Below are 23,288 nucleotides of genomic sequence, written 5' to 3' on the forward strand. Positions count from 1 at the left end.
GGAAAGTTTCCCCGAAGAAGTAACAATTAAGCTTGGGCTTGAAAAATGAACAGGAATTAACTGTGGATTTTAGGTTAACTTTTTATTAGAGATACTTTCTCAACGTAGATAAAAATAGAATAATATAATGTACTCTTGTATAGCCATCTTCCAACTTCAGCAGTGGCCACAATCAACATTTTGCCATTTTTATTTCATCCTTTCCCCCTGTCTTTCCAGATTCTAAATAGGACATCATTCTAAATAGGACTCATAAACTTTAGTTGTTCTTTAGAATTTCCTATATTTATATATGCTTTTGGTTGATTGTGTCTGCATGGTGTTATTTAACGTGTCTTCCATCATCTGTATTTCCTGTAAACTTGTGGTTGGATTAAGAGATAACATTGTCCAGTAGAAATGTAATGTGAGGGGCTCCTGGGTGGCTCAGTTGGTTAAGCATCCAATTTCGGCTCAGGTCTTGATCTTGCAGTTGGCGCTGTGTGCTGACAGCTCAGAGCCTGGAACCTGTTTGGATTCTGTGTCTCCCTCTCTCTGCCCCTCCCCTGCTCATGCTCTGTCTCTCAAAAATAAATAAATGTTAAAAATATATATATAATGTGAACCATACATATAATTTTAAATTTCTGTGGCATTTGGGTGGCTCAATTTAATTTTAGCTCAGGTTATAAACCCAAGGTCATGGGATTGAGCCCCAAGCTGAGCTCTGCACTGAGCCTGGAGCCTGCTTAAGATTCTCTCTCTGCCCCTGTCCCCTGTTTCCATGCGCTCGCTCAAAAAAAAAAAAAAAAAAAAAAAATTGTAGTAGCTATAGTTAATAAGTAAGTAATAGGGGAAATTAATTTGCATAATATATTTTTGTAACTTAAAATATCCAAAATGGTATTTCAACATGTAATTAAATTTTAAAAATTGTAATGATATATTTTACATTTTCCCCCCTATAGCAAGGCTTTGAAGTCAGCATGTGTTTTATGTTTACAGCACATCTCAGTTTGGGTCAATCACATTTCAAGTGTTAAATTGTCACGTGTAGGTAGTGGTCACTGAATTAAACAGTGCTGTTCTAGAGCTCGATTAGATTCAGGTTCAATTTTCTTGACAAGCAATGCCAAAAACACTACTTCCTATTACAACCCACACGCATATCTGGTTGTCCCATTTTTAGTGCTGCTAGGATTGATCAGTGTATTTAAATGTTGTCAGCTTCATTAATTCATTATAGTTTTCCCATCAGCCTTTCATGTAATTATTTTAATAGCTTTTGCTGATCGTTGCCTAGATCCATTAGAAGAAAAAAAAGACTTTTTGTTACTACTTGTCAAGAATAATTTATTTAATTTATTTCTATTTTATTTAAGCATTTCTCAACTAATTAGTATGTCAAGGGGATGGTGTGAGGACCACAGCATGTGGAATGTCCTGAAGCATCAAAGAAAGAAAGAAAGGCTGGAGGGGAAAAGTGGCTCAAAAATCATGCCTGAAAATGGTGGGTGTGAGCCAAATCATGTAGGATCTTTTAGGACCATTGAAGGGTTTCAGTCCTTAAGAGTAATTAGAAGCCAGTGAAGGCTATTTAAGTAGGTAGTAGGATAAGATTTGCATTTTTAATTTTTTTAAAGGTTTGTTGAGAGAGAGAGAGAGGGAAGGAGAGAGAGAGTGCACGTGCGCTCAGAGAGAGGGGGAGACAGAGGACCCAAAGCAGGGCTCCGTGCTGACAGCAGAGAGCCTGACGCAGGTGTCAAACAATCCGTGAGATCATGACCTGAACTGAAGTCAGACGTTCAACCTACTGAGCCACCCAGATGCCCCAGATTTGCATTTTTAAAAGATCAGTATTTAATTGTTTTTCCTTTGACTTCTATGCAGAGATTGAATTGGAGACATCCAAAGTATGGATCTGCTAGTTAGTTGGTTATCACATTGCTCCAAGTGATCAGTGGGAGTGACTTGGTTTACTTGAGGGTAGTGTGAATAGAAGAGTGAGGAGTGATTTTTTTTTGGGGGGGGGTTGGAGGTAGATTGAATAGAACTTGGTGATTGAATATAGGATGTAAGACAGAGGGAGGTGTCAAGAGCAACTTTGAGATTTCTGTCTTTGTCAACCAAGTAGATGGATGGTCGTGCCTCTTATTGAGAGAGGAAATAGCAGAAAGAGGAAGGATCTATTTGTTAAGGAAACTTTGTTTTAAAGTGAGAGAGCCTTGAGTATGCTGACATAGCTAATACAGAGGGGTAATTGTCCTGAGAACACTGAAGGACTGGAACCCCAGGCTCATATGGTGGGTTTGGCCTTAGGTAAGAGGGACATATTCATTGTAAAAAAAAAAAGGGGGGGGGGAGGAGTAAATGGTAGTTGCAGAAAGTCATAGATTTTGTAGTGAGATAATAGTAATTCTCTTAACGATTTTCATTTTCTCTGTGATATAAGGTATATATAAGGTATGATGGAGGAGGGAACATGATAGGAGAGAATTAAAAAATTGGAAATAGTTGTAGAAAACATGGGTAAAGGGAAATTAAGTTGATTCCAGAAATTTAGAAGGGTTGGTAGTCACAGATGAAAGTATAAGTGGTTCTGATCAGCCTAGTTGTAGAATTCCCCCTCCTCCTTTTAATTTGTGCTCAGTTACATTGTTGTAGATCCAGAGAAAGCAGGCAATTCATTCCTCCAGGGCTAAGTGATACTAGATGAGTTTAACAAAAAAGACAAAAGGACAACAGAATTGAGAGTGTTGATAAGAAAGTAATTGAAATGGTAGACATGGAATCAATGTTGAGTAAGGAGAGAAGTGAAGACAGGAGGGTATAGGTAGATTGGAAAAGGATGTGAATGATTGTAGACTTGAACAGCCTTTCCTCCTGCCCCCCATGCTTGTTAGGAGTACTTAAATAAGGAAATCAGACAACGGTAATGGGCAGAGAGTAATATATATGTGTAAATTAGATTTGGGAGTCAGCTGTTTTGAATGTTAGCAAGAAAAGTCCCAGGAGTGCGTGACTGTGTGGAAGTTGGTGACTGAGGGGTATAGAACATAGATCATTGAAATTTAAGGCATTAAGAACTCATTAAAGTGTTGGATGGTTTGTACTTATGGATGTTGAAGAATGATCATGGTAGGAGCTAGAGAAGAGAAGACTTGGAATTAGGTGCCCTAGTCCTCAGTGAATGAAAGAGAGTGTCCCTGAAGTCAGTAGATGACTATACTGTCACTGAGCAGAAATGTTTACAGGCTGTTACAGGAGTTGTCTGGTGGCATTGCAGAGGAAGGACATTTGACCTTTGTCACTCAAGACTATGCAGAGTATGAGAGAAATTTCTATTTGAGAGCTGTAGGGCTAAAGATTCCTTATAGCAGATTCAGATTCAGTGAAAAGATTAATGATACTTAAGTGTTTTATGGTTGAATTAGGCAGAAAGAGCTACAGTTACTAGAATATGGTTACTAAAAGCTTCTATAAACATGGATATATGTACAAGTTTAAAATAATATTTTGTGTGACATCTAGTTCCACTTTAAGTTTTGAATTTAATTGTGGCTTTGATTTTTTCAGGATTTTTAAAAAGTCGAGATCGTGCCTATACAAAATTCTACACCAATTTATCCAAAACACAGATTTTTATTCGTTTCATTGAAGAATGTAGTTTTGTAAGTGATAAAGATACTGGATTGGCATTTTTTGATGACTGCATAGAAAAGGTAAAAGTTTTTCCTGTATATAAGTGTTAAAAGAAAAACAGTTTGGATGCCTGTATAATCATCATTATTATTATTAGCTCAAATGATCTGAGGGAGATATTCTAGAGGTGTGTGTGTGTGTGTGTGTGTGCACGCGCACATGTGCAATTCTGTGCAGGTGTCCAATTCTAGGCTTAATATTAAGAATAATTTTCCTTTGTGATATTTAGTTTCCACCAGACATAGCTAATTCTTCTTGAATCTCACTTTGGTTTTATAACTAGTAAGTACTAAGAACATTTCGCCGAACCTCCTAAATCTTACATTTTTATTTATCTAAGTAAGATATAAGATTTAGTAGTTCATTAAGAAAGTTTAGGGTAATGTAAGTCTTGTGTTTTTTTTTTTTTTGTTTTAATAAAGTTGTTGCAGATTCTTTTGCTAAATATATGTTTTTGTTTTAAGGAAGCATATTTGAAATATGTTAAATATCAAAGTTTTACTTACCCATCCTAAGGAGATTCAAGTTGATTCTTCACAGTGATGACTCCCATTTTTTTCCTCTCATTTTTAACCAGATTTTTGTTTTTGCTAAGTGGATCTTGGGGCTGATTTTATATGTAAACCATATATCATGAAAAAATTTGAGAATGTATCTAAAAAAGGTAGAGTATTATATATGATATTACACTTTTTGTAGTCTCCTTAGAGGACTTGAATGTTTTTTTTCCCATTCTATCAATGTGATCTGAAACTCTGGGGATAAGATGAAAACTATTCAGTGTTTTTGTTTACATATAGAATGGGTAGTCTAACATCATCAAGTTAGAGGGAAGCTTAGATTATATCAATCTCTAATGCAGGGATTTTAATAACAATGAAATTTTTGATTTGAGAAGCCAGATTCCCCCTGTGATTGGCCTTTTTTTGCTTGTGAAGAAGGATTTATGAAAAAACTATTCAAAATAAATTGTTTCTATCCTAATAGAAAAATATCATATGTTAACCTGATAGTATAGGGCCCCCTAAATATATTGTGAAGTGTCTTCTGTCTGTCCATTTTTAAAAAAAAATCTTTTAACATTTATTTTTGAGAGAGAGAGAGAGAGAGAGAGAGGTAGAGCACAAGTAGGGGAGGGGCAGAGAGAGAGGGAGACACAGAATCTGAAGCAGGCTCCAGGCTTTGAGCTGTCAGCACAGAGCCTGACGCAGGACTTGAACTCGCGAACTGTGAGATCATGACCTGAGCTGAAGACGGACGTTTAACTGACTGAGCCATCCAGGTGCCCCTATCTGTCCAGTATTAAAAAAGAAGTTTTTTTTATTTAAGAATTTAAGACCATCTCTAATATATTCCCAGTAAACATTTTCACCAAGAATTCTTTTCTTCTTTTGTAGTTGTTTCCTGATAAAGGCACAGAGAAAACAGATAAGGTATATTTTGTTGAGTTTTAAAATTTCAGAACTAGATATTGCTTGAATGCAGATTAATTGGAGAAAATAATTATTTTCAGGTTGATTTTGATTTAGCTGAAGATACCAAATTGATAGAGCTAGATGATTCACAGAAAAGTGAGCACACGGTATTCATAATGCCACCAGAGCCACCTCCTGATGATGGAAAGGATCTGTCACCAAAGTACAGGTAGCAAGAATTTTTTTTAATGCTCTTTGTGTTCAGTTTTAATAATTTATTTTGATCTTTTGTGACTGTTAGTAGATATGTATATTAGTCATTTGTGAGAGTCATTTTCAAAAAATAATTTATTCAGTGAACTAACAGATATGAATATTACATGAAGATGTTATGAGGTATTGTAATTTAAGAATTGGACAGACTTTTTCGAAGGGAAGCCAAATGTGTCTTCAAAAATTTCATTTCTGGAGAAGAATAAATTTACTTTTGTGAGGTTTCTCCTATGTTTGGGGTTTTTTTTTTATCAATGTAAAGACTGAAATTCTTATGCATTAGTAAGATACAGAGAAAACTTAAAAGTAGAGGGCCAGGAATCATTATTTATTAAAACAGGTGATGGGGATTAAAGACTGCACTTGTCGTGATGAGCACTGGATGATATATGGCAGTGTTAAATCATTATATTATATTCCTGAAACTGATATAACCCTGTATTAACTACAAAAAACAAAAACAAAAACAAAACAAAAAACAACTTGAAGAATAGGATTTGGATGGGAACCTTTTAAGAAATTAAAATATATTTGTTATTTGTTGTTATAATTATGGTAATACACAGTTTAACAAACTTAGAATTATCAAACCAAAAAAGAAAGCTAGCATATCATTTAAGCACCATGCTTAATGTCTCTTAACAACTGTATGTATATCTTTCCTGTTTTTGTGCATAAATTTGCATTTACTATATTAAAACAAATATGAGTTCATATTGTACATATTCTTTGTAACTTGTGTCTGCCTTTAGTGGTCTGGACATTTTTCCATGCTAACAAATATTTTTGTGCCATATCATTTTGAATGACCATATTGCATGCGTTTATTGTGATTTGTTTAACTAGTCTCTTGTGGATTTTTTTTTTTTCCTGGTTCTTTATCTATATCCTTGTGTATATACATAGTTTTTTCCTTAGGCTGCATTGCTAAAAGAATATCTGAGGCAAACGGAGTATAAAATAATTGTCTTCCAAAAATATGGAATTAATATCTTACCAGGACTGCATAAGAATGAAGAATACATATCTGGAATTTAGTGGCTTAATGAAGAAGTACTATTTTGGTTGCATGTTAATTATAGAATTTTTTTTCCTTTGTTTTAATCACTATACATTGGAATCCATGTATTGACAAACAAGGTGAATCAAATAGGGAAGGGCAATATCTCCCAGAAGAAAATTAGCCAAAGGCAATAGGTAGGCAATTTCCAAGAAGAAATCCCAATAATCAATGTGAAAATATATTAAGCTTCTCTAGTATTGAAAGAAATGCAAACCAAAATGGTGAGTAGAAGCATTTTTAACCTGTCAGATTGAGAATAGGTTGTGCTACTATTTAAAGTGTAAGACTGTATGGAACTATAACCTTTCTTGAAATAATTTCATAGTGACTATAATAATTTTAATTTTATTGATAAACATTGACCATAGCAAAAATACAAAGGTATAAATACACAAATATTAATTGCAAAAATTCAGAAATAACCTAAAAATGTCCAACAATAAAGAATGGTGGAATTCTGGTATGTCCCTAAAATAAAAATCTTACGGATTTTTTTCTCGTAAATACCCATGCCAAGATACTTTTATGAAGAAAAACAAAATTGCCAGGTATACTAAATGTTACTTTTAATATGAATTATAATTAAACACATGGATTCTGTTGAAAGTTATTAACCTCTGTCAAGAGATCAGGGTTTTCTGTTGTCTAGGGATTGGTTGAAAATAATGAATAGGGTGGGGAGGAGGCCAAAGTTTCCATGTAGGTAGTCTGTGTATCTTATTATTACATCTTATATTTTTGAAAAATAATTATTTTTCTGTCTCTGGATTGTGGTGAATAATATTGGGTACTATTTAAGATTTAGAAATACTCACCTAAATTCTGGAATAATGTGAAGAATTAATGTATTTTATATCAGCAGCTCTATTTTTGCTTTTTATTTTAGTTACAAATACTTTCCAAGACTGGACCTTAAGCTTTTTGACAGACCACAGGAGTTGAAATTTTGTTTTAGTAGACACCCTACTGGGAATAGCATTACAAACAGTCCAGCTCTCATGGCTAAGAGAACTAAACAGGTCAGATATTCTTTATCTAATACATGTTAATTTAAAATGTAAAATATGTATATGTGATATGCAGCTCATAGTTTAAAATGATCACACATGGCAAACATTTGAAGACTCACTATGATTGTTAATGAAGTCAACTAGATGTTTTGCAACCCTACTTCTATTGTGGCTGAGGTTTTTGAGTGCTTATATTTATGCTTTAAGAGAATCCTTGGGAACCAAATATACTTTTTAAAAAACAACTTTATTGAGATATAATTCACATACCACACAATTCATCCATTTAGAGTATGCTCAGTGGCTTTTACTGTGCTCACAGGGTTGAGCAACCACCACCACAGTCAATTCTAGAACATTTTCATCGCCCCAAAAAGAAAGCCTGTGCCCCTTACCTGTTAACCCTCCCATCCATTCCCCACAGCCACCGATCTATTTTCTGTGCCTATAGTCTTGCCTATTCTGGGCATTTCATATAAATGGAATTATTATACAATATGTAGTCTTTTGTTTCTGGCTTCTTTCACACAGTGTAATGTTTTTAAGGCTCATCCACTTTGCAGCATGTGCTAGTACTTCATTTATTTTTATTGCTGAATATTCCATTGTATGGATATGTAGCACATTTTATTTATTCATTCTTGTACATGTGAGTGGTTCCTATTTATGGCTGTTATGCATAGTGTTGCTGTGAACATTTGTGTGTGTTTGTGAGGATATGTTTTTTCATTTCTCTTGGGTAAATGCCTAGAAGTAGAATTGCTGTGTCATATGGTAACTCTGTGTATAACCTTACTGTCGGACTGTTTTCCAAAATGGATATACCATTTTAAATTCCTCCCAGCAGTGTATATGGGTTCCAGTTTTGCCACATCCTTGTCAATTCTTGTTATTATCTGTCTTTTCTTTATAGCCATCCTAGTGTGTGAAGTGGTATCTCAGTGTAATTTCAACTTTCAGATCCCTTGTGGTTAATGTAAATATACTCTATGCCAAATACTACATTTAAAGGGAGTGAAAGGGAGCTAATTTAGAGCAAGCTAGACATCTTGCTTTAATACCATATCTGATATAGGTGGAAAGAGTCATTCTGTGATTAGGTGTGGTTAAAATGAAACATCTATTGACGTTGTGGTCTATAAAACATGGAAAACTTGAGAATGAAGTTTTTAGTTCAGGTTTTACCAATTCATATATAGCCCCCCAAATCCTAGAGGTAACCTGAGGTGTTCCTTAATATCATACAATACACATTTCTCTCAATGTCTGAAGGGGAGTTGTTGTTGTTGTTGTTGTTGTTGCTGTTGTTGTTTGCTTTTATCAGCTTAATAAAAGCCAGTTTTTAAAATGGGAGCATTTGGTTACTAAATCTTTAAATCTCATTTTCACCAGAATTTTTGTCCCCAAGGCTAGCTGGAAAAGAAAGACCTTCCTATTGTAGAAAAACAAGGGACTTTATTTTTAAATATATCTTCAAGCCTAATAGAAATAGAGCTTATAAAAAAATTAATGCACCAGGCATTTTTATTTAGAACAAACCACAGGAGAGGGGTTTTTAGTGCAAGGCACACAGTGGTCGTCTAATATACCTGGAAGGCTCTGTAGTTTCTGGGAGTATATAGTTAGATTAAAGCTCAGCAGGTGGTTTTGATGCCTACTCTTTTCCACCTAAATCAGAATGAAAATCAGAAGTAAGAAAACATCACTATCAGACTGTTGGGTAGGAAGGTCTGTGATCTTGTCAGACTATGTTGCCTGCAATGGCATATGTCTTTTTAAGGAATTAGTCAATGAAAGAATTCAAGACTGTGGTGAGGGAGGGTAGAAGGAAATCGTGGTAGGAAATAGACTGAGTTATTTGTCAAACATTTTAGTTGGGAGAAAGGTAGAAAGACTGTCACTTTTTAAGAATGCCATTGATGAACCTACAAGCTCTGAATGGTTAAATCTCTTTCATTAAACATAGGAGTGCCTTCTATGTGAAGGGCAACTAACTAGCCATTATATTATAAAAATATGAATGATCCCTGATTTTAAGGGATTTCTAGTCTATTAGGAAAGTCTTGCTTGCCAGCAAATAGTTACTGTGAAATATAAAGTGCTTCTATAGACGAATGTTGAGGAACCATGTTGTACTAAGTAGGAAGCCACTCATGAAAGTAAAACGGTGAAATGCTTGATTTTAGAGTCCAGTTTTACATTACATTCTTCTCTTCTCACTTTTATCCCCACCCTAATGGATTTTAATAAATACCATACTGGGTTTTCTTGTAAGCTCTTTTGGTAAGTAATCCCTACTCCCAAGATGGGGCTCGAACCCATGACCCAGAGATCAGGAGTCGCATGCCCTACCGACTGAGCCAGCCAGGTGCTCCAAATACCATAATGTTTTATTTATTCTCTTTCTAGGAGATAAAAACGGCTCATAAGTTGGCGAAGAGATGTTACACAAATCCACCACAATGGGCCAAGTGTCTCTTCAGTCATTGTTACAGCTTATGGTTTATTTGTCTCCCAGCCTATGTTAGAGTTTCTCATCCTAAGGTCAGAGCACTTCAGCAGGCATATGATGTACTTATTAAGATGAGGAAAACAGATGTGGATCCACTAGATGAGGTAAGTATAATAAACTGAGTCATGATTACTAAGACATATTTTTGTATATTTAAGAAAACTAGGTCTTGGCCACTTTAAAGTGCTCTCAAGTATTTTCATTAAGCAACAAAGGTAAAGTTATTTGTTTCATAGAGCTAGTACTTATTATTTATTTTTAAGTACATTTGTTTAAAAATTATTGGTTTGGAATGAAGCAGAGACTGCCTTAGTTAAGTCAGGTTGGTTGCACCTTATAAATAGAAATTAATATTGACTTCATTTTATTCTTAGTATAACTTTATTAGAAAGTAAATACAAAATAGACTTTTAGTAAGTGGCTGTCCACTTAGGCTCTATGTCCTAGGATGGGTTATATAACCTGTTGTTTCACATTATGTATCTGAAAATGTGGCACTGTTGACATTTTGGTCCACATGATTATTTATTGTGGGCCTGTTGTGTGCATTGCAGGATGTTTACCAGCATCCCTGGCCTCTGCATACTGGTTACCAGTAGCACCCTCCCTTCTCCTATGTGGCAATCAGAATGTCTGCGGACATTGCCAGATGTTCCCTGGAGGTCCAAATTGCCCCACTGATGTAGACAATTATAGTTGGTACCATCTTTATAAGGTTAACTTGAGGGCTAAATCAATTAATGGACAGATTGTGCCTAGAATAGTGCCTGGCTTATAGTCTAAGCACTGAGTGAATGACATGCTAAAGGTTTTATAGACACCATCTCTCTAAAGCTTCAGAGCCATCCTAAGAGATAGGTCGTGATATTATCCAGTTAATGGTTGAAGAAACTAAATCACTTATTTAGCCTTTTTCTTTGCTGTTTTTCCCTCTAAAAATAACATTTGGTGTTAAAATAACTGTAAATGATATTTAGAACCAGATTAGGATTTAAAGCAAAGTTGAAATAAAAATTCAGAGTAATGGGTATCTGAGAGGAAAGAGCACAGGGGGATAGAAGAGAAATGGGATTGAAGAGAAGGTGCATCATAGGCTTCAGCAATAATTCTATAGCTTTTCTTCTTAAAAATAAAAAAGATCTTAAATGAATATAGTATGTATAATATGAAGATTTGATAATGCTTGTGGGTACACTAAAACTCATTTTTCTCTATCAAGTATATGTTATAAAACCTTTTAAAATAAAAATTATAAAACAAATAATAAAGTATCCATTCTCACGTTTGATTACATTTTCTTTCATCTGTTAATAAAACTTTGAAAATTAAAAGTGCTTGATCAGAGTGTTTTGTACTTTATGCACTTTAGTGTTTTAAAAAATTTGTTCTAATAGAGTTTTCTATCTAAAATGTGTTTTAAGATGTGTTTTAACTTGTGAAAGACCAAATATTTTTAAAGTGTTTTAAAGTATGCCCTCTGAATTGTTACTGCACTCTAAATTCAAAGTACAGTACTTGATAAATTACAAGTTCATAACATATATCATAAATTGCCTGAAAAGTATTTTCCTCTATAGGTATTAAAGTTCACTGGTAGTCTTTGGTACAAATAATTATCTTCTCTTGTTTTCTGACATGCAACAATTATGACTAGTAGACTAAAAATTTTTTTCAGATGATTTCCCTAATAAACACTGTGGTAAGAAGTTTAAAATTTGGAGCTTAATTTGTTGTATTCCTACTTCTAACAAGTTACATTGGCAGATTTTTTTTTAGTGCCCTGAAGTCATTACCTCTCCACAACTAGAAGAAAGAAATGTTTATTTTAAAACTTAAGAATATATATTTGCTAGGTATATTTCATACATTTTATCTGTTTATTGATTATACATGGAATAGCATATTTAGAGTTTTCACAGTATTGTCACATACATTTTTTCCTTTGGTATTCCCAGCAACTCTGTGAGGCAATTTATATATTAGCTACATTTTATAAAGAGAGTAATTTGAAACTTAAATGACAAACTAAGACTGCCCAGTTAAGTAGTTTTGAGTTTTAGGTCTATTTCATTAGAACCCACTGTCTCATTCATATACTTTATGTTTTAATTTGACAGCTTTGTGTGCTACATGTTATGTTTGGATTTTAAAATAAAACTCTTAGAAGATCAAGAAAAAGCACATGCCACATAGACGAAATTACAGTGTGTAATGCATTTTGCTTTTAATACTATTTATAGAATAAAAAAAAATTTAATGTTTCCTTATTTTTGAGAGAGAGAGAGAGAGAGAGAGAGAGAGAGAGAGAGAGAGAGAGAGAGAGACGGAGCACTAGCGGTGAGGGGTGAGAGAGAGGGAGACACAGAATCTGAAGTGGGCTCCAGGCTCCAAGCTGTCAGCACAGAGTCCGATGCGGGGCTCAAACTCACAAGCTGTGAGATCATGACCTAAGCTGAAGTCAGGGGAGTGACAGAGAGAGAGGGAGACAGAATCCTAAGCAGGCTCTGCACTGCCAGCACAGAGCCCGAGGTGGGACCTGAACCCACAAACTGCGAGATCATGACCTGAGCTGAAGTCAAGAGTCAGACACTTAACTGACTGAACCACCCAGGCACCCCTAGAATTTTTAATGAAAATGAAATATTTGTGTCAAACATATTCCTACACTGTCTTATCAGTCTGTTCATCCGATATTGTCGTACATTGCTGAGTAACAAACCCTCCCAGAACTTAGTGGCTTAAAACAGTGATTTCATTAAATATTATTATTATTATTATTATTTATTTATTTATTTATTTATTTATTTATTTATTTATTTATTTTGCTGAGAATCCAGAAAGGATTCTGGGTGATTTTTCAATGCTCCTCATCGCATTAACTGGGATCACTTGATAATAGTTGCTAGTTGATCTGGTCTGGAGGGACCAAGACAGCTGAACTCAGATACCAGCCAGGTGCCTTGGCAAGAGTGATTGTGACGCTGGGCTCAGGTGGACCCCTCTCCCTCTCTGTAGGCTCAGGACCTCCCTCTGTGGTACTTGGGCTTTTTCCATGATAGCTTAGAGCTGGAAGAGCATTTGTTTCAAGAGAGAGGAAGTGGAAACTGGCAGTTTCTTAAGACTTAAGCCAGGAAACTAGTACACTGTCCCTTTAGTCATATTCTATTGGTCATGTAGTCTCAGAAGCTCTTTTCCCTCGGTTCAAGGGTAGGGACACAGACCTCTCAGTGGGAGGAGTAGCAAAGAGTGCATGGTTATCTTTTATCTATTACAGGTATCGAAAAGATATGTTACAGGCAACAACATACTGCATTGGAAAAATTGTGTCTCTGTATTATTACTGTTTCTTTAGTTTGGTCCCTGGCTCTTATCTCTTATACAGGTAAAACTGGAAGGTTGGGGAATACTTTCCAGACTTCAGAATAAATTCATTGTCTAGAATGGTTGTAGAAAACCAACTTGACATAGAAAGTGACTTACTACTTTATGGCTCACAGAATCTTAAGAATTGATAGGATTTTAAGACATTTTAGTACAACTTGAATCTGAAGCTGAGATGCTCTGTATAAAGTCTGTAACATATGGGATCCTGCCTATATTTGAATTGAGTCTCATTATTAGGAAATGTGTATGTGTTTTGTTGAGCTCAGTTCCACCTCCTCATTTTTTTTTTTTTTTGAAATTATACAAATGGTTTACTCCTTCCCTGTGGCTTTTTTGGAAAAATTTCAAACTGTTTACTCTTCAGATATTTGAAGAACCCTCTTGTACCCCGTTCTTTTTCCTCCCTTCACACATCTTACCTACTTCCTTCAGTTGTCCTTGATTCCCAGTTCCCTAACACTTCTTTAACCTAGTCTAACAGTGCCTGACCTCCTTCTGCTTCTAAATTATACTCTCCATTTTTAGCTGCAAGTATTCATCTTTCTGATCCTTGCCTTTTCATGTCTATTTCATTTGTTCTGTTCTCTTAACTAAAATATCCTTTCTGAAATCGTTTTACTTTCCCCTCTAGTTGAGAGAGCAACTTGGCTTGATGGTACTCGTAGTTGTTCACCAACTCTGTCCTAAAGTACCAAGAAGAGTATCTTCTGTATGTATAGTTCCTTATTCTCAGACTAAGCTGTAACATAGTTTGTGGCTGCGCTGTCGCTGTTCCTGTAAACTGGCTCAGCTCTTTGCCAGGAACCTTTGAGATCCCCGTTTCATTTTTCATGGTTTCTCTTGTAGTCTTCTAATATGTGAGATTCTAACTTTTAGGAATTTCCAATTCACTGGTCCTCTTGTGATCAAAACAAGCCCTCCTCAGTAAACACACATTCTCAGAAAAGCCTTTGCTAATCAGATTACAGTGTCTTAAAGTTTCTTCTCTTACTTTTCCAAGACATGGGTTTACAGATGTTTTGTTGTTGTTGTTATGTAGGCATTCTGGGGGTGTTGTCTTTAATTCCTTTAGCACAGAATATAAAACATGATTTGTGAGAGAGTTATTTTAATCATATTAGATTTTAAAAATGCATTCCTTCTCAAATTATGGGGACTAGTAGTCATTCTCTTTGCGTAAACTTCGTTACTGAAACGATCTTCTAGATCTTATGTGAAATAGTTAATAACACTGGTACTTCCATTAATGAGTAGGCTTCAGAAGCAATTTACTGAGACTCAGAAAAAAGGGTAAAGTAGTGCTTAATGACTCTGATAAGAAGAATTGAGTAATTTAAAAATCTCTGCAAGTCATAGACTGATATGCCAACTACTAATGCTTTGATGTTATTTTCTGTTAGGTGTGCTATCGAGTAGTAATGCAGCTTTGTGGACTTTGGGCTCATCCTGTTTTAGCAGTGAGAGTCTTATTTGAAATGAAAACTGCTAAGATAAAGCCAAATGCTATTACTTATGGTTATTATAATAAGGTAAGTAGGACTGACATTAGACAACATACGCTGCTTAATTAAGACTGATACATTTTTGTACCTTTTATTATTCATGAAATTTCTTTTATAGAGGTTTGGGCTATAGTTATTTATGTATATATTATATATGTATGTATCTGTTGAATAAATCAAGTGTTCCTAATAATTATTTTTAACCTTTGTTTTACCTTTAGGTAGTTTTGGAGAGCCCGTGGCCTAGCAGTACCCGCAGTGGTATCTTCTTATGGATGAAGGTACGGAATGTGGTACGTGGCTTGGCACAATTTAGGCAGCCGCTTAAAAAGACTGTGCAAAAGTCACAGGTCTCCTCAATATCAGGTAATACGTGTGATTGGAAAGATACTCTCTTGCTGAACCATAAGCTTTATAGGCATATGAGTTTTTAAGAGTATGAAGTAGGAAACGTAAATGAAATTCTGGTTGATATTTTCACATGCAACTAAAGGTAGAGGTTACATTATTATTTCCCCCCCACAAATTTAGAAAGTGTTCTGCAACTGTAAATGAATTGTGGGGCATTCATGTTTAGTTTCAGAGATTATCAGTGCATGAGTTATTGAACTGCTATTGTCCTTATCTTTAGCTCCTCAGAATGCGACAGGTGGAAGTGATGGGGACACGGTGAGCCACGGTAGCGTGGATAGTTCTAATGATGCTAACAATGGGGAGCACACAGTCTTCGTCAGAGATTTAATCAGGCTTGATTCCACTGATAATCACTTTAGCACAGGTACTAAAATCTGGATTTTACTAACCCTTCACTTACTCTCTTGTTAAGTCTTTCCCTTTTTAAAAAACTTTTCCCTCCTTTCTTGAGTTTGTGCGATATGAGTACTTTACAAATACTCTAGAAATAAGGGAAGAAATTAGTCCTCTGATTGCAGATCGCTTCTTTTTATTTCCTGTAGTATAGCATTCTCTTTGAAGTGCTGTGCAGAAGGCTCTAGCACAGTGCTGCTTTGTATTTCTTCATCCTTGATTTGGGAAAGTATATGCTGTAACTGTAGAAATTGTGAACTGAGGGACTTGAATGTTAGGTGACACAACTTGCAGATACTTTTTCTCATTACGTGGAAAGTATTTATTGAGAATTTGAAATCATACATAGTGAATAGGGAAGAAAATAAGTCATACCATGAGAAAAAGTATTCTCTTTGCATAGTCATTATTTTAAATGACAATTTTTAAAATCTGAGAAATATCTGAAGCTACTTTTACAAACAAAGCCATGGGCATAACCTCTGTCCTCTGAAGCTGCAAATAAGTGCAATTCAAGTAGCACATTGAGCAAATATATGTGTGTTGCACATCCTTCTTTTTGTGTTGTTTTTCTTTTTTGTTGTTGTTGTTGTTATTGTTAATATCTCAAGCTTTTCTTTAAAATGAATCCTAAGTCTAATTCCTGTGCTTCATCTGATGAACTTGTCTCAATGACTGAAGTTTCCTTTTTTCTGCTCTTTGTCGCTCTGCTTTTTGCTCTGTGCTGTTTCTTGGTGCTGCATTTGTCCTTGGCTGTCATGGTGTGGGGTGCAGACAGACTTATATGACGTGAAGCTATGGATACACGTGTGCGTTAATTCTACCCTTGAATGTTAACCACTTCAGGTAATTTCCCATTTATTAGGTTAAACTTTGCTGACATGCAAGGGTGGGGGAGAGACTTTTTGTTGTATTTAAAGTGTTGTTACAGGTGGAAAACAATGCTAGTTTTCTTGCCTTTTTCTCCTTCAGACAAGTGTAATCATATATGTACCACTGAAAATATCCAACTAACATTTTACGATCATTTTGCAAAGCATATTTGTTATTTTATTTGAAAATGTACCGTGCCTTGCTATAATTCTGATTTTGAGTTTTGTTTGTAGCACCATTGTATCCAATAGTTTTATGGGGATTAAATATTTCAATGTTCTAGCTGTTGAGATGGTTTTTGCTTGCTAAAACTGATCTGCTAAATTCTTGCACTAAAAATTACCCCATAAAAACAGAACCATGTATAAATCATTGAAAGTCAGCATAGAGCTATAAGTTATAATCCTGTTTATAAAGCTACCTTATTTTATTTCTTCTTGTATTTTTTCCTAAAACTTATAGAATATAAATGGATTTCATTTATGAAAAAATTAAGAAAATGTGATCTGAAACCATGTCACCAGGAATAATTATAATTTTAAAAATAGTAATAGATACTCTCCTTATTCTTTTAAAATGATCCCCTTTAATGGAAAAAAAAATCTAGTAATTCTGAGTAACTGGCATAAAGATTCTAATAGTTGGGGAAGAAACTTTAGATCCCTTTTCCATATATATCTTTTCAGTTGCATTTCAGATGGCTAAAGCCCTGTTTGCTGAATGTACAGTGATTTATGTGTCTTTGTAGAGTTTTTGATGATATCATTTGATACTTTTGGAGACTTCCAAACCAGAATTTTAAGTTACTCTTTCATTAAATATTATCTTGTACAGTCTTTCCAGTTGGTACCTGATATGGAGTCACTTAGCTTGTTGGGACAGGTATCTTGGTTTAATCAGTTTTCTTAGTTCCCATTTCATGGCACCTTAATGCTTTCTGAGGGGCCAGTAAAAAATCGACAACTTAATCATTCTAACTAGGGATATTTAGAGGAGTTTGGTTCTTTTGTTAAATTGCAAAGTTTGAGTGGCAGTGTAACAAGTGGTAGAAAGCGGAAGGCACTACAGTTAACACCTAAACAACATGGGTTTGAACTGCACGGGTCTACGTACATGCCAATTTTTTTTCAGTAGTTACAGTACTGTAAATGTATTTTCTTTCTTATGATTTTCTTTTTTTCCTTTTTTTATTAATTTTTTTTAAATTTGCGTGTAGTTGATACACGATGTTACATTAGTTTTAGGTGTACAACATAGTGATTCAACTTACTATACCTTATGCTGTGTTCACCATACGGTAGCTCTCATGTGTCACCAAACAAAACTATCATAGTACTTTCTGATTTTATTAATAACAGTTTTTTTATTTTTTTTAATGTTTATTTATTTTTGAGACAGAGACAGAGCATGAATAGGGGAGGGTCAGAGAGAGAGGGAGACATAGAATCTGAAGCAGGCTCCAGACTCTGAGCTGTCAGCACAGAGCCTGACGCGGGGCTCGAACTCACGAACTGTGAGATCATGACCTGAGCCAAAGCTGGACGCTCAACCGACTGAGCCACCCAGGCGCCCGTAACAGTTTTTTAAATTTAAGTAATCTCTACACCCAGCATGGCGCTCAAACTCAGGACCCTGAGATGAAGAGTCTCATGCTCTTCTGACTGAGCCGGCCAGGTGCCTCCTTAATAACATTTCTTTTCTCTAGCTTACTTTATTATATACACAAATGACATATAACATGTGTGTTAACTGACTATATTATTGGTAAGGCTGCCAGTCAACAGGCTGGTAGTTAAGTTTTTGGGGTGTCAAAAGTTACATGTGGATTTTTGATTGTGTGGGGTGGGAAGGCCAGCACCTCTGACCCCTGTGTTGTTCAAGGGTCAGCTGTGTATGTTTTGTTTCATGCCTCGTCGACACACTTTACGGTGACTCTCTAGGAACTAAGTGTCAGTTGTGGTGTAGTTTTACGTTAGTCTTCAGTCTTCGTCTCAGTTTTAAATGATAGAACTTTAAAGCCAGAAAGACTTGTTTAAACCTTTATCTTGAAGTTATTTCACACTTACAGAAATGTTGCAAGTACAGTACAGAGAACCCTCGAATAAATTATATTTAGATTCATTCAATTTTAGCTTGCCATATCTGCTTTATCATTTTCTTTCTGTACACATATGCACATTGTTTTCCTAAGTCATGTGACAGCAGGTTGTAATACATCTTGCCTTTTTACCTTTTGATACTTTGATGGTATTTTTCTCTGATAAAACCATAGTATAGTTACCAAATTTAGGAAAATATTGACATACTACTTGAGTCTGTAGTCTACATTCCAGTTTTGTCAATTGCTGTAATATCCTTTGTGGCATTCTAGCTCCCTCATTTAGTCTCCTTTAACCTGGCACAGTTCTTTACCCTTTTCCTTTACCTTTTCGTCTTTGTCTTTTCATGACCCCGCCATTTGGAAGAATTCAGTCCAGTTATTTTGTGGATTGCTCCTTGGTTTGAGTTGGTCCGATGTTTCCTTGTGATTAGATTGGGTTGTACGTCCATGGCTCTACTACAAAAGTGATGTTGTATCCTTCTTAGATTATCACATCTCAGAGGCACACAGTATCTGTCTGCTTCTTATTGGTGATACTGATTTTGATCACCTTGTCTTAGCATTTGGTTTCTCTTAGTTATTATTCTTGCCTGTGCGGATAATAAGCTACCAGTGAAGAGACTCTGAGAGTATGCAATAATGCCCTCTTTCTCATCACACTTTTTCTTATGAATTTAGCATACATCAATAGTTCTTGAACCAGTCTTTACTATGATGCTTTTAAAGCAGGTGATTTTACCAATGCTATCCTCCCTCCACATTTGTAAGATGATATTCTATTGTATGTCTTTTGGTTTCATCATTTTACTCTGACATATCCTCTATCATGTTTTTGAACACTTCCTTTCTTACACAACAAAATGTTCCTGGCTCATTCTTGTACCTTTCCTGCCTGAGATTAGAAATCAGCCGTTTCTTCAAGGATCCCAGATTCCTTTCAATGGGCAATAGATTCTAGAAACCAATATCTGAACTGTAGGTATGCTTACTGCTACAGGGTATTAACTGCTTCTGGACTTTTTCAGCAGAGACAGAAAATATATATATATTTGAAAATATGTATGTGTGTATGTTTTAGAAATACTTCCATTTTCTTAAAAAAATTTTTTTTTAATGTTTAGTTTTGAGAGAGAGAGAGAGAGACAGACAGCACAAGTGGGAGAGGGGCAGAGAGAGGGAGACACAGAATCCGAAGCAGTCTCCAGGCTCTGAGCTGTCAGCACACAGCCCGATGTGGGGCTCAAATTCATGAACCACGAGATGATGACCTGAGCTGAAGTCAGATACTTAATCAACTGAGCTACCCAGGCACCCCAAAATACTTCCATTTTCAAATCAACCCCATAAGTTTTTCTTTGCCTTCCTTCATTTCATTTTTTAAAAATCTCTCTTCATCATAATGTTTACTCATTTGCTCAGTCTTGCAGTACACATAAAATAATTTCAGAATTGCTACATCTATTACTCTGTGAGAAACAGACTTTCTAAGGAGTTGACAATTTGTCAGTATTACCCCCCTGGCTTAGAGTATATACTCAAGATTATGTGTTCAGAAGTTTCTTCAATCAGTCCTTTCCTCCTCCCCCACCATTCCCCATCCTTTCAGTGTGATTATTCATGTGAAATACAGTTGGTCTCATTTGTTTCTGTTTGCATTCAATTTTAGTTACTATTCTTCTCCCAGTTTGGCTGATTTAATTTTTTTGAATATGTAGAAGTTGATACATTTCCAAAAATAAAAACAACACAATAAGCTGTATTTAGGGAAGTTTCTTCCCTCTTTATCCTTCCAGCGTATTTCCCCCACCATTAACCAGTTTTATTGTTTTCTGGTTTATTATTTCTGCATTTCTTTTTGCAAAAGTAAGCAGATATGTTTGTTTTTATTTCGTCTTCTTTCTTACACAAAGTGTAGCATTCTGTAGACATCCTCCAAAACAAACTTTTCAAAACATCTTGTCCAAATCTATTAGTTTACAGATGAGGAAACTAAGGTTCAGTGCTTCTAAATTTTTTTAGTCTTTGATGTTCCTGTTTTTACTGTTCTTTGCTTCTTATCATTTGTTTAAAATGCTCTGTGTGCTTTGTGAGCTTTCTTGTCTTCCTTTTCTGTAAGTTTAATCGTGTAAATCAATGGAATTCTCTTTTGACATTTTATAGCTGGACTATGAGTATATGAAAACATTTACATGTAAGCTTGCATTCTTTTTAACAGGTGGTCAGTCTGACCAAGGCTATGGGTCTAAGGATGAACTTATAAAGGATGACGCAGAAATTCATATGCCTGAAGAACAAGTAGCAAGAGAATTGATAACTAAAACAAAAGTGCAAACAGAAGGTTGAGTACTGATATTTGCTAGCTTTACTTAGAAAAATACTGTAGTTTTTTTTTTTTCCTCTTAAGATTTCTTTAGTAATCTTTACACCCAATGTAGGGCTCAAACTCACAACACTGAAATACAGGGTCACATGCTCTACTGACTGAGCTAGCCAGGTGCCCCTGTTTTAATTAAGTCTTATTTGATAATTTTGATGATAATTTCTAGAAAGAAATGTAAGGCCTGGGCTTATAAGATACTATGTAATGTTAGCTATGGATAGAATGAGTAGTTTCTGAATTTTAGAATTGAAGAGATCTTTTAGAGACAGTAGGTCAACCCTCAATTTTGTAGGAGGGTGTGATCCATTGACGTATTGATTTGCCAAAGTCAAATAGCTATTTTGTGATAGAACCAAGACTGAACTTGAAGTCCTCAGACTTGTGTTCCAGTGCCTGTTTTATTTTAAAATGCCATTTCACTAGAAGTCCTTCAAATATCTAAGTAGGTATTTTTCATTGGTAGGTTAAATACAGTGTGTGTGGTTTTCCTGTTTGTTTTTATTTTTTTGTTTTTTAATGGGACCCATTGAGGTAGATATGGTTTGTAGTAATCATTTGATGCAAATGTGGAAGAATTTTCTGGCTTCATGGTAATAAAATGTTCTTCCTATCCTCTTACATAAAAGTATACTTTCCTTCAATGATGTCACTTATTTTATGTTCCAGAGTTATGCAGAAGCAAGCCCCTCTCCTACTTTACAGGTGATGAGAGTATGTTTGAAGTCCAAAGCCTTAATTTATTCACAGGAGTGCTCAAGTTAGCATTATTGATGCTATAATAAAGCATTTATTTCAGTCAATGCTGGCAACATTTATGGCATAAAGTAAATTAGACACAGTAAATTAGTAATAAAATAGTCATATATTCACTCACACTTGGAGAAAAATATAAAAGAATAAAATATTACAAAAATCAACATACAGTTTCTGTGCAGTATAAGTAGGAATAACATCCAAATATCTTTTTCCCAGAAGTGTGTGATGTCTCTGCTGTTGTAGCAAAACAGTCACAACCTAGTGCAGAGTCACAGAGTCCTACTGAGCCTCCTGCATGGGGCAGCAGTATTGTGAAAGTTCCATCTGGTATATTCGATCTCAATGGCAGGAAAAGCAGCACTGGTGAGTCTTTACATAATGATTTCTAAGTATTTAAAATATACTTCTACAGATATATAGGTAATGACATTAAATTGATGACCTAATTGTGATGAACATGCTAAATTTAGAGCCAGAAGTAAGTTTGAATCCTATAAATTGGCTAAAGAAGTTGTTACTTAAAATGTTTAGTGTTTAAAAGGAGGGGTATTTATTGTGTCCAGTTGTTACTGGGAATACATTTTCTTGTTGCAGTGCCTGTTCTCAGTTTGGTCTCTCTATCTCATGGTAGATAATTAGAGAGGACTGCAGGGCCTCCTAATCTCATTAAGAGCAAAGAGGCAGAGATGTTACTAAATTCCAAAGGGGTTTTGTATGGCAATGGAAAGGCAATGGAAGAAAAAGATTCATATCACTATGCTTTACTACACAAAAATACCAGTGGGTTTTTAATTTGGCCAGTTTTTATAGGTATCCTGAGCCACTTATTTGTGATTATTTGTTTTTTGTTTTTATGTTTTTTTATAAATTTTTTTTTAACGTTTATTTATTATTGAGTTACAGAGACAGAGCATGAGCATGAGAGGGTCAGAGAGAGGGGGAGACACTGAATCTGAAGCAGGCTCCAGGCTCTGAGCTGTCAGCACAGAGCCCAACATGGGACTCGAACTCACAAACCGCGAGATCATGACCTGAGCCGAAGTCAGATGCTTTACCAACTGAGCCACCCAGACACCCCTGTTTTTATGTTTTTTTAATGTTTACTTATTTTTGAGAGAGAGAGAGAGAGCAGGGGAGGGGCAGAGAGAGAGAGGGAGACACAGATTTTGAAGCAGGCTCCAGGCTCTAAGCTGTCATCACAGAGCCCAATGCAGGGCACGAATTCATGGACCACGAGATCATGACCTGAGCCGAAGTCAGATGCTTAACCGACTGAGCCACCCAGGTGCCCCTGTTTTTTTTTTTTTTTTTTAAGTTTATTTATTTATTTTGAGAGAAGAGAGCACAAGTCGGGGAGGGGCAGAGAGAGAGGGAGAGAGAGAATCCCAAGCAGACTTCGAACTGTCAGTATGGAGCCCAACCCAGGGCTCAAACCCATGAACCATGAGATCATTACCTGAGCCAAAAATCAACAGTGGGACACTTAACTGACTGAGCCACCCAGACTCCCCAGAATATATTTTTTAAATTG

The 23,288-nt window shown here is 35.6% G+C and overlaps 1 protein-coding gene across 9 annotated transcripts in view; it reads left to right on the forward strand.

Annotated features, from left to right (window-relative positions):
• Positions 1 to 23,288, forward strand: part of DENND4C (DENN domain containing 4C) — a 122,674-nt gene that overhangs the window by 71,821 nt on the left and 27,565 nt on the right. For 6 of the 9 annotated variants that reach the window (XM_019816032.3, XM_045043222.1, XM_019816033.3 and 3 more), the window contains 10 exons: positions 3,556 to 3,701; positions 5,079 to 5,114; positions 5,195 to 5,325; positions 7,319 to 7,451; positions 9,852 to 10,058; positions 14,739 to 14,867; positions 15,062 to 15,206; positions 15,472 to 15,618; positions 20,837 to 20,959; positions 21,974 to 22,120. In XM_019816032.3, the coding sequence (XP_019671591.2) occupies positions 3,556 to 3,701; positions 5,079 to 5,114; positions 5,195 to 5,325; positions 7,319 to 7,451; positions 9,852 to 10,058; positions 14,739 to 14,867; positions 15,062 to 15,206; positions 15,472 to 15,618; positions 20,837 to 20,959; positions 21,974 to 22,120 (1,344 nt within the window). The remainder of the gene's footprint in view (positions 1 to 3,555; positions 3,702 to 5,078; positions 5,115 to 5,194; positions 5,326 to 7,318; positions 7,452 to 9,851; positions 10,059 to 14,738; positions 14,868 to 15,061; positions 15,207 to 15,471; positions 15,619 to 20,836; positions 20,960 to 21,973; positions 22,121 to 23,288) is intronic. The other 3 variants (XM_019816034.3, XM_003995496.6, XM_045043221.1) reach the window with 2 other exon arrangements.

Source organism: Felis catus, chromosome D4 (assembly GCF_018350175.1).
Source record: "Felis catus isolate Fca126 chromosome D4, F.catus_Fca126_mat1.0, whole genome shotgun sequence".
In the NCBI taxonomy this organism is placed as follows: domain Eukaryota; kingdom Metazoa; phylum Chordata; class Mammalia; order Carnivora; family Felidae; genus Felis; species Felis catus.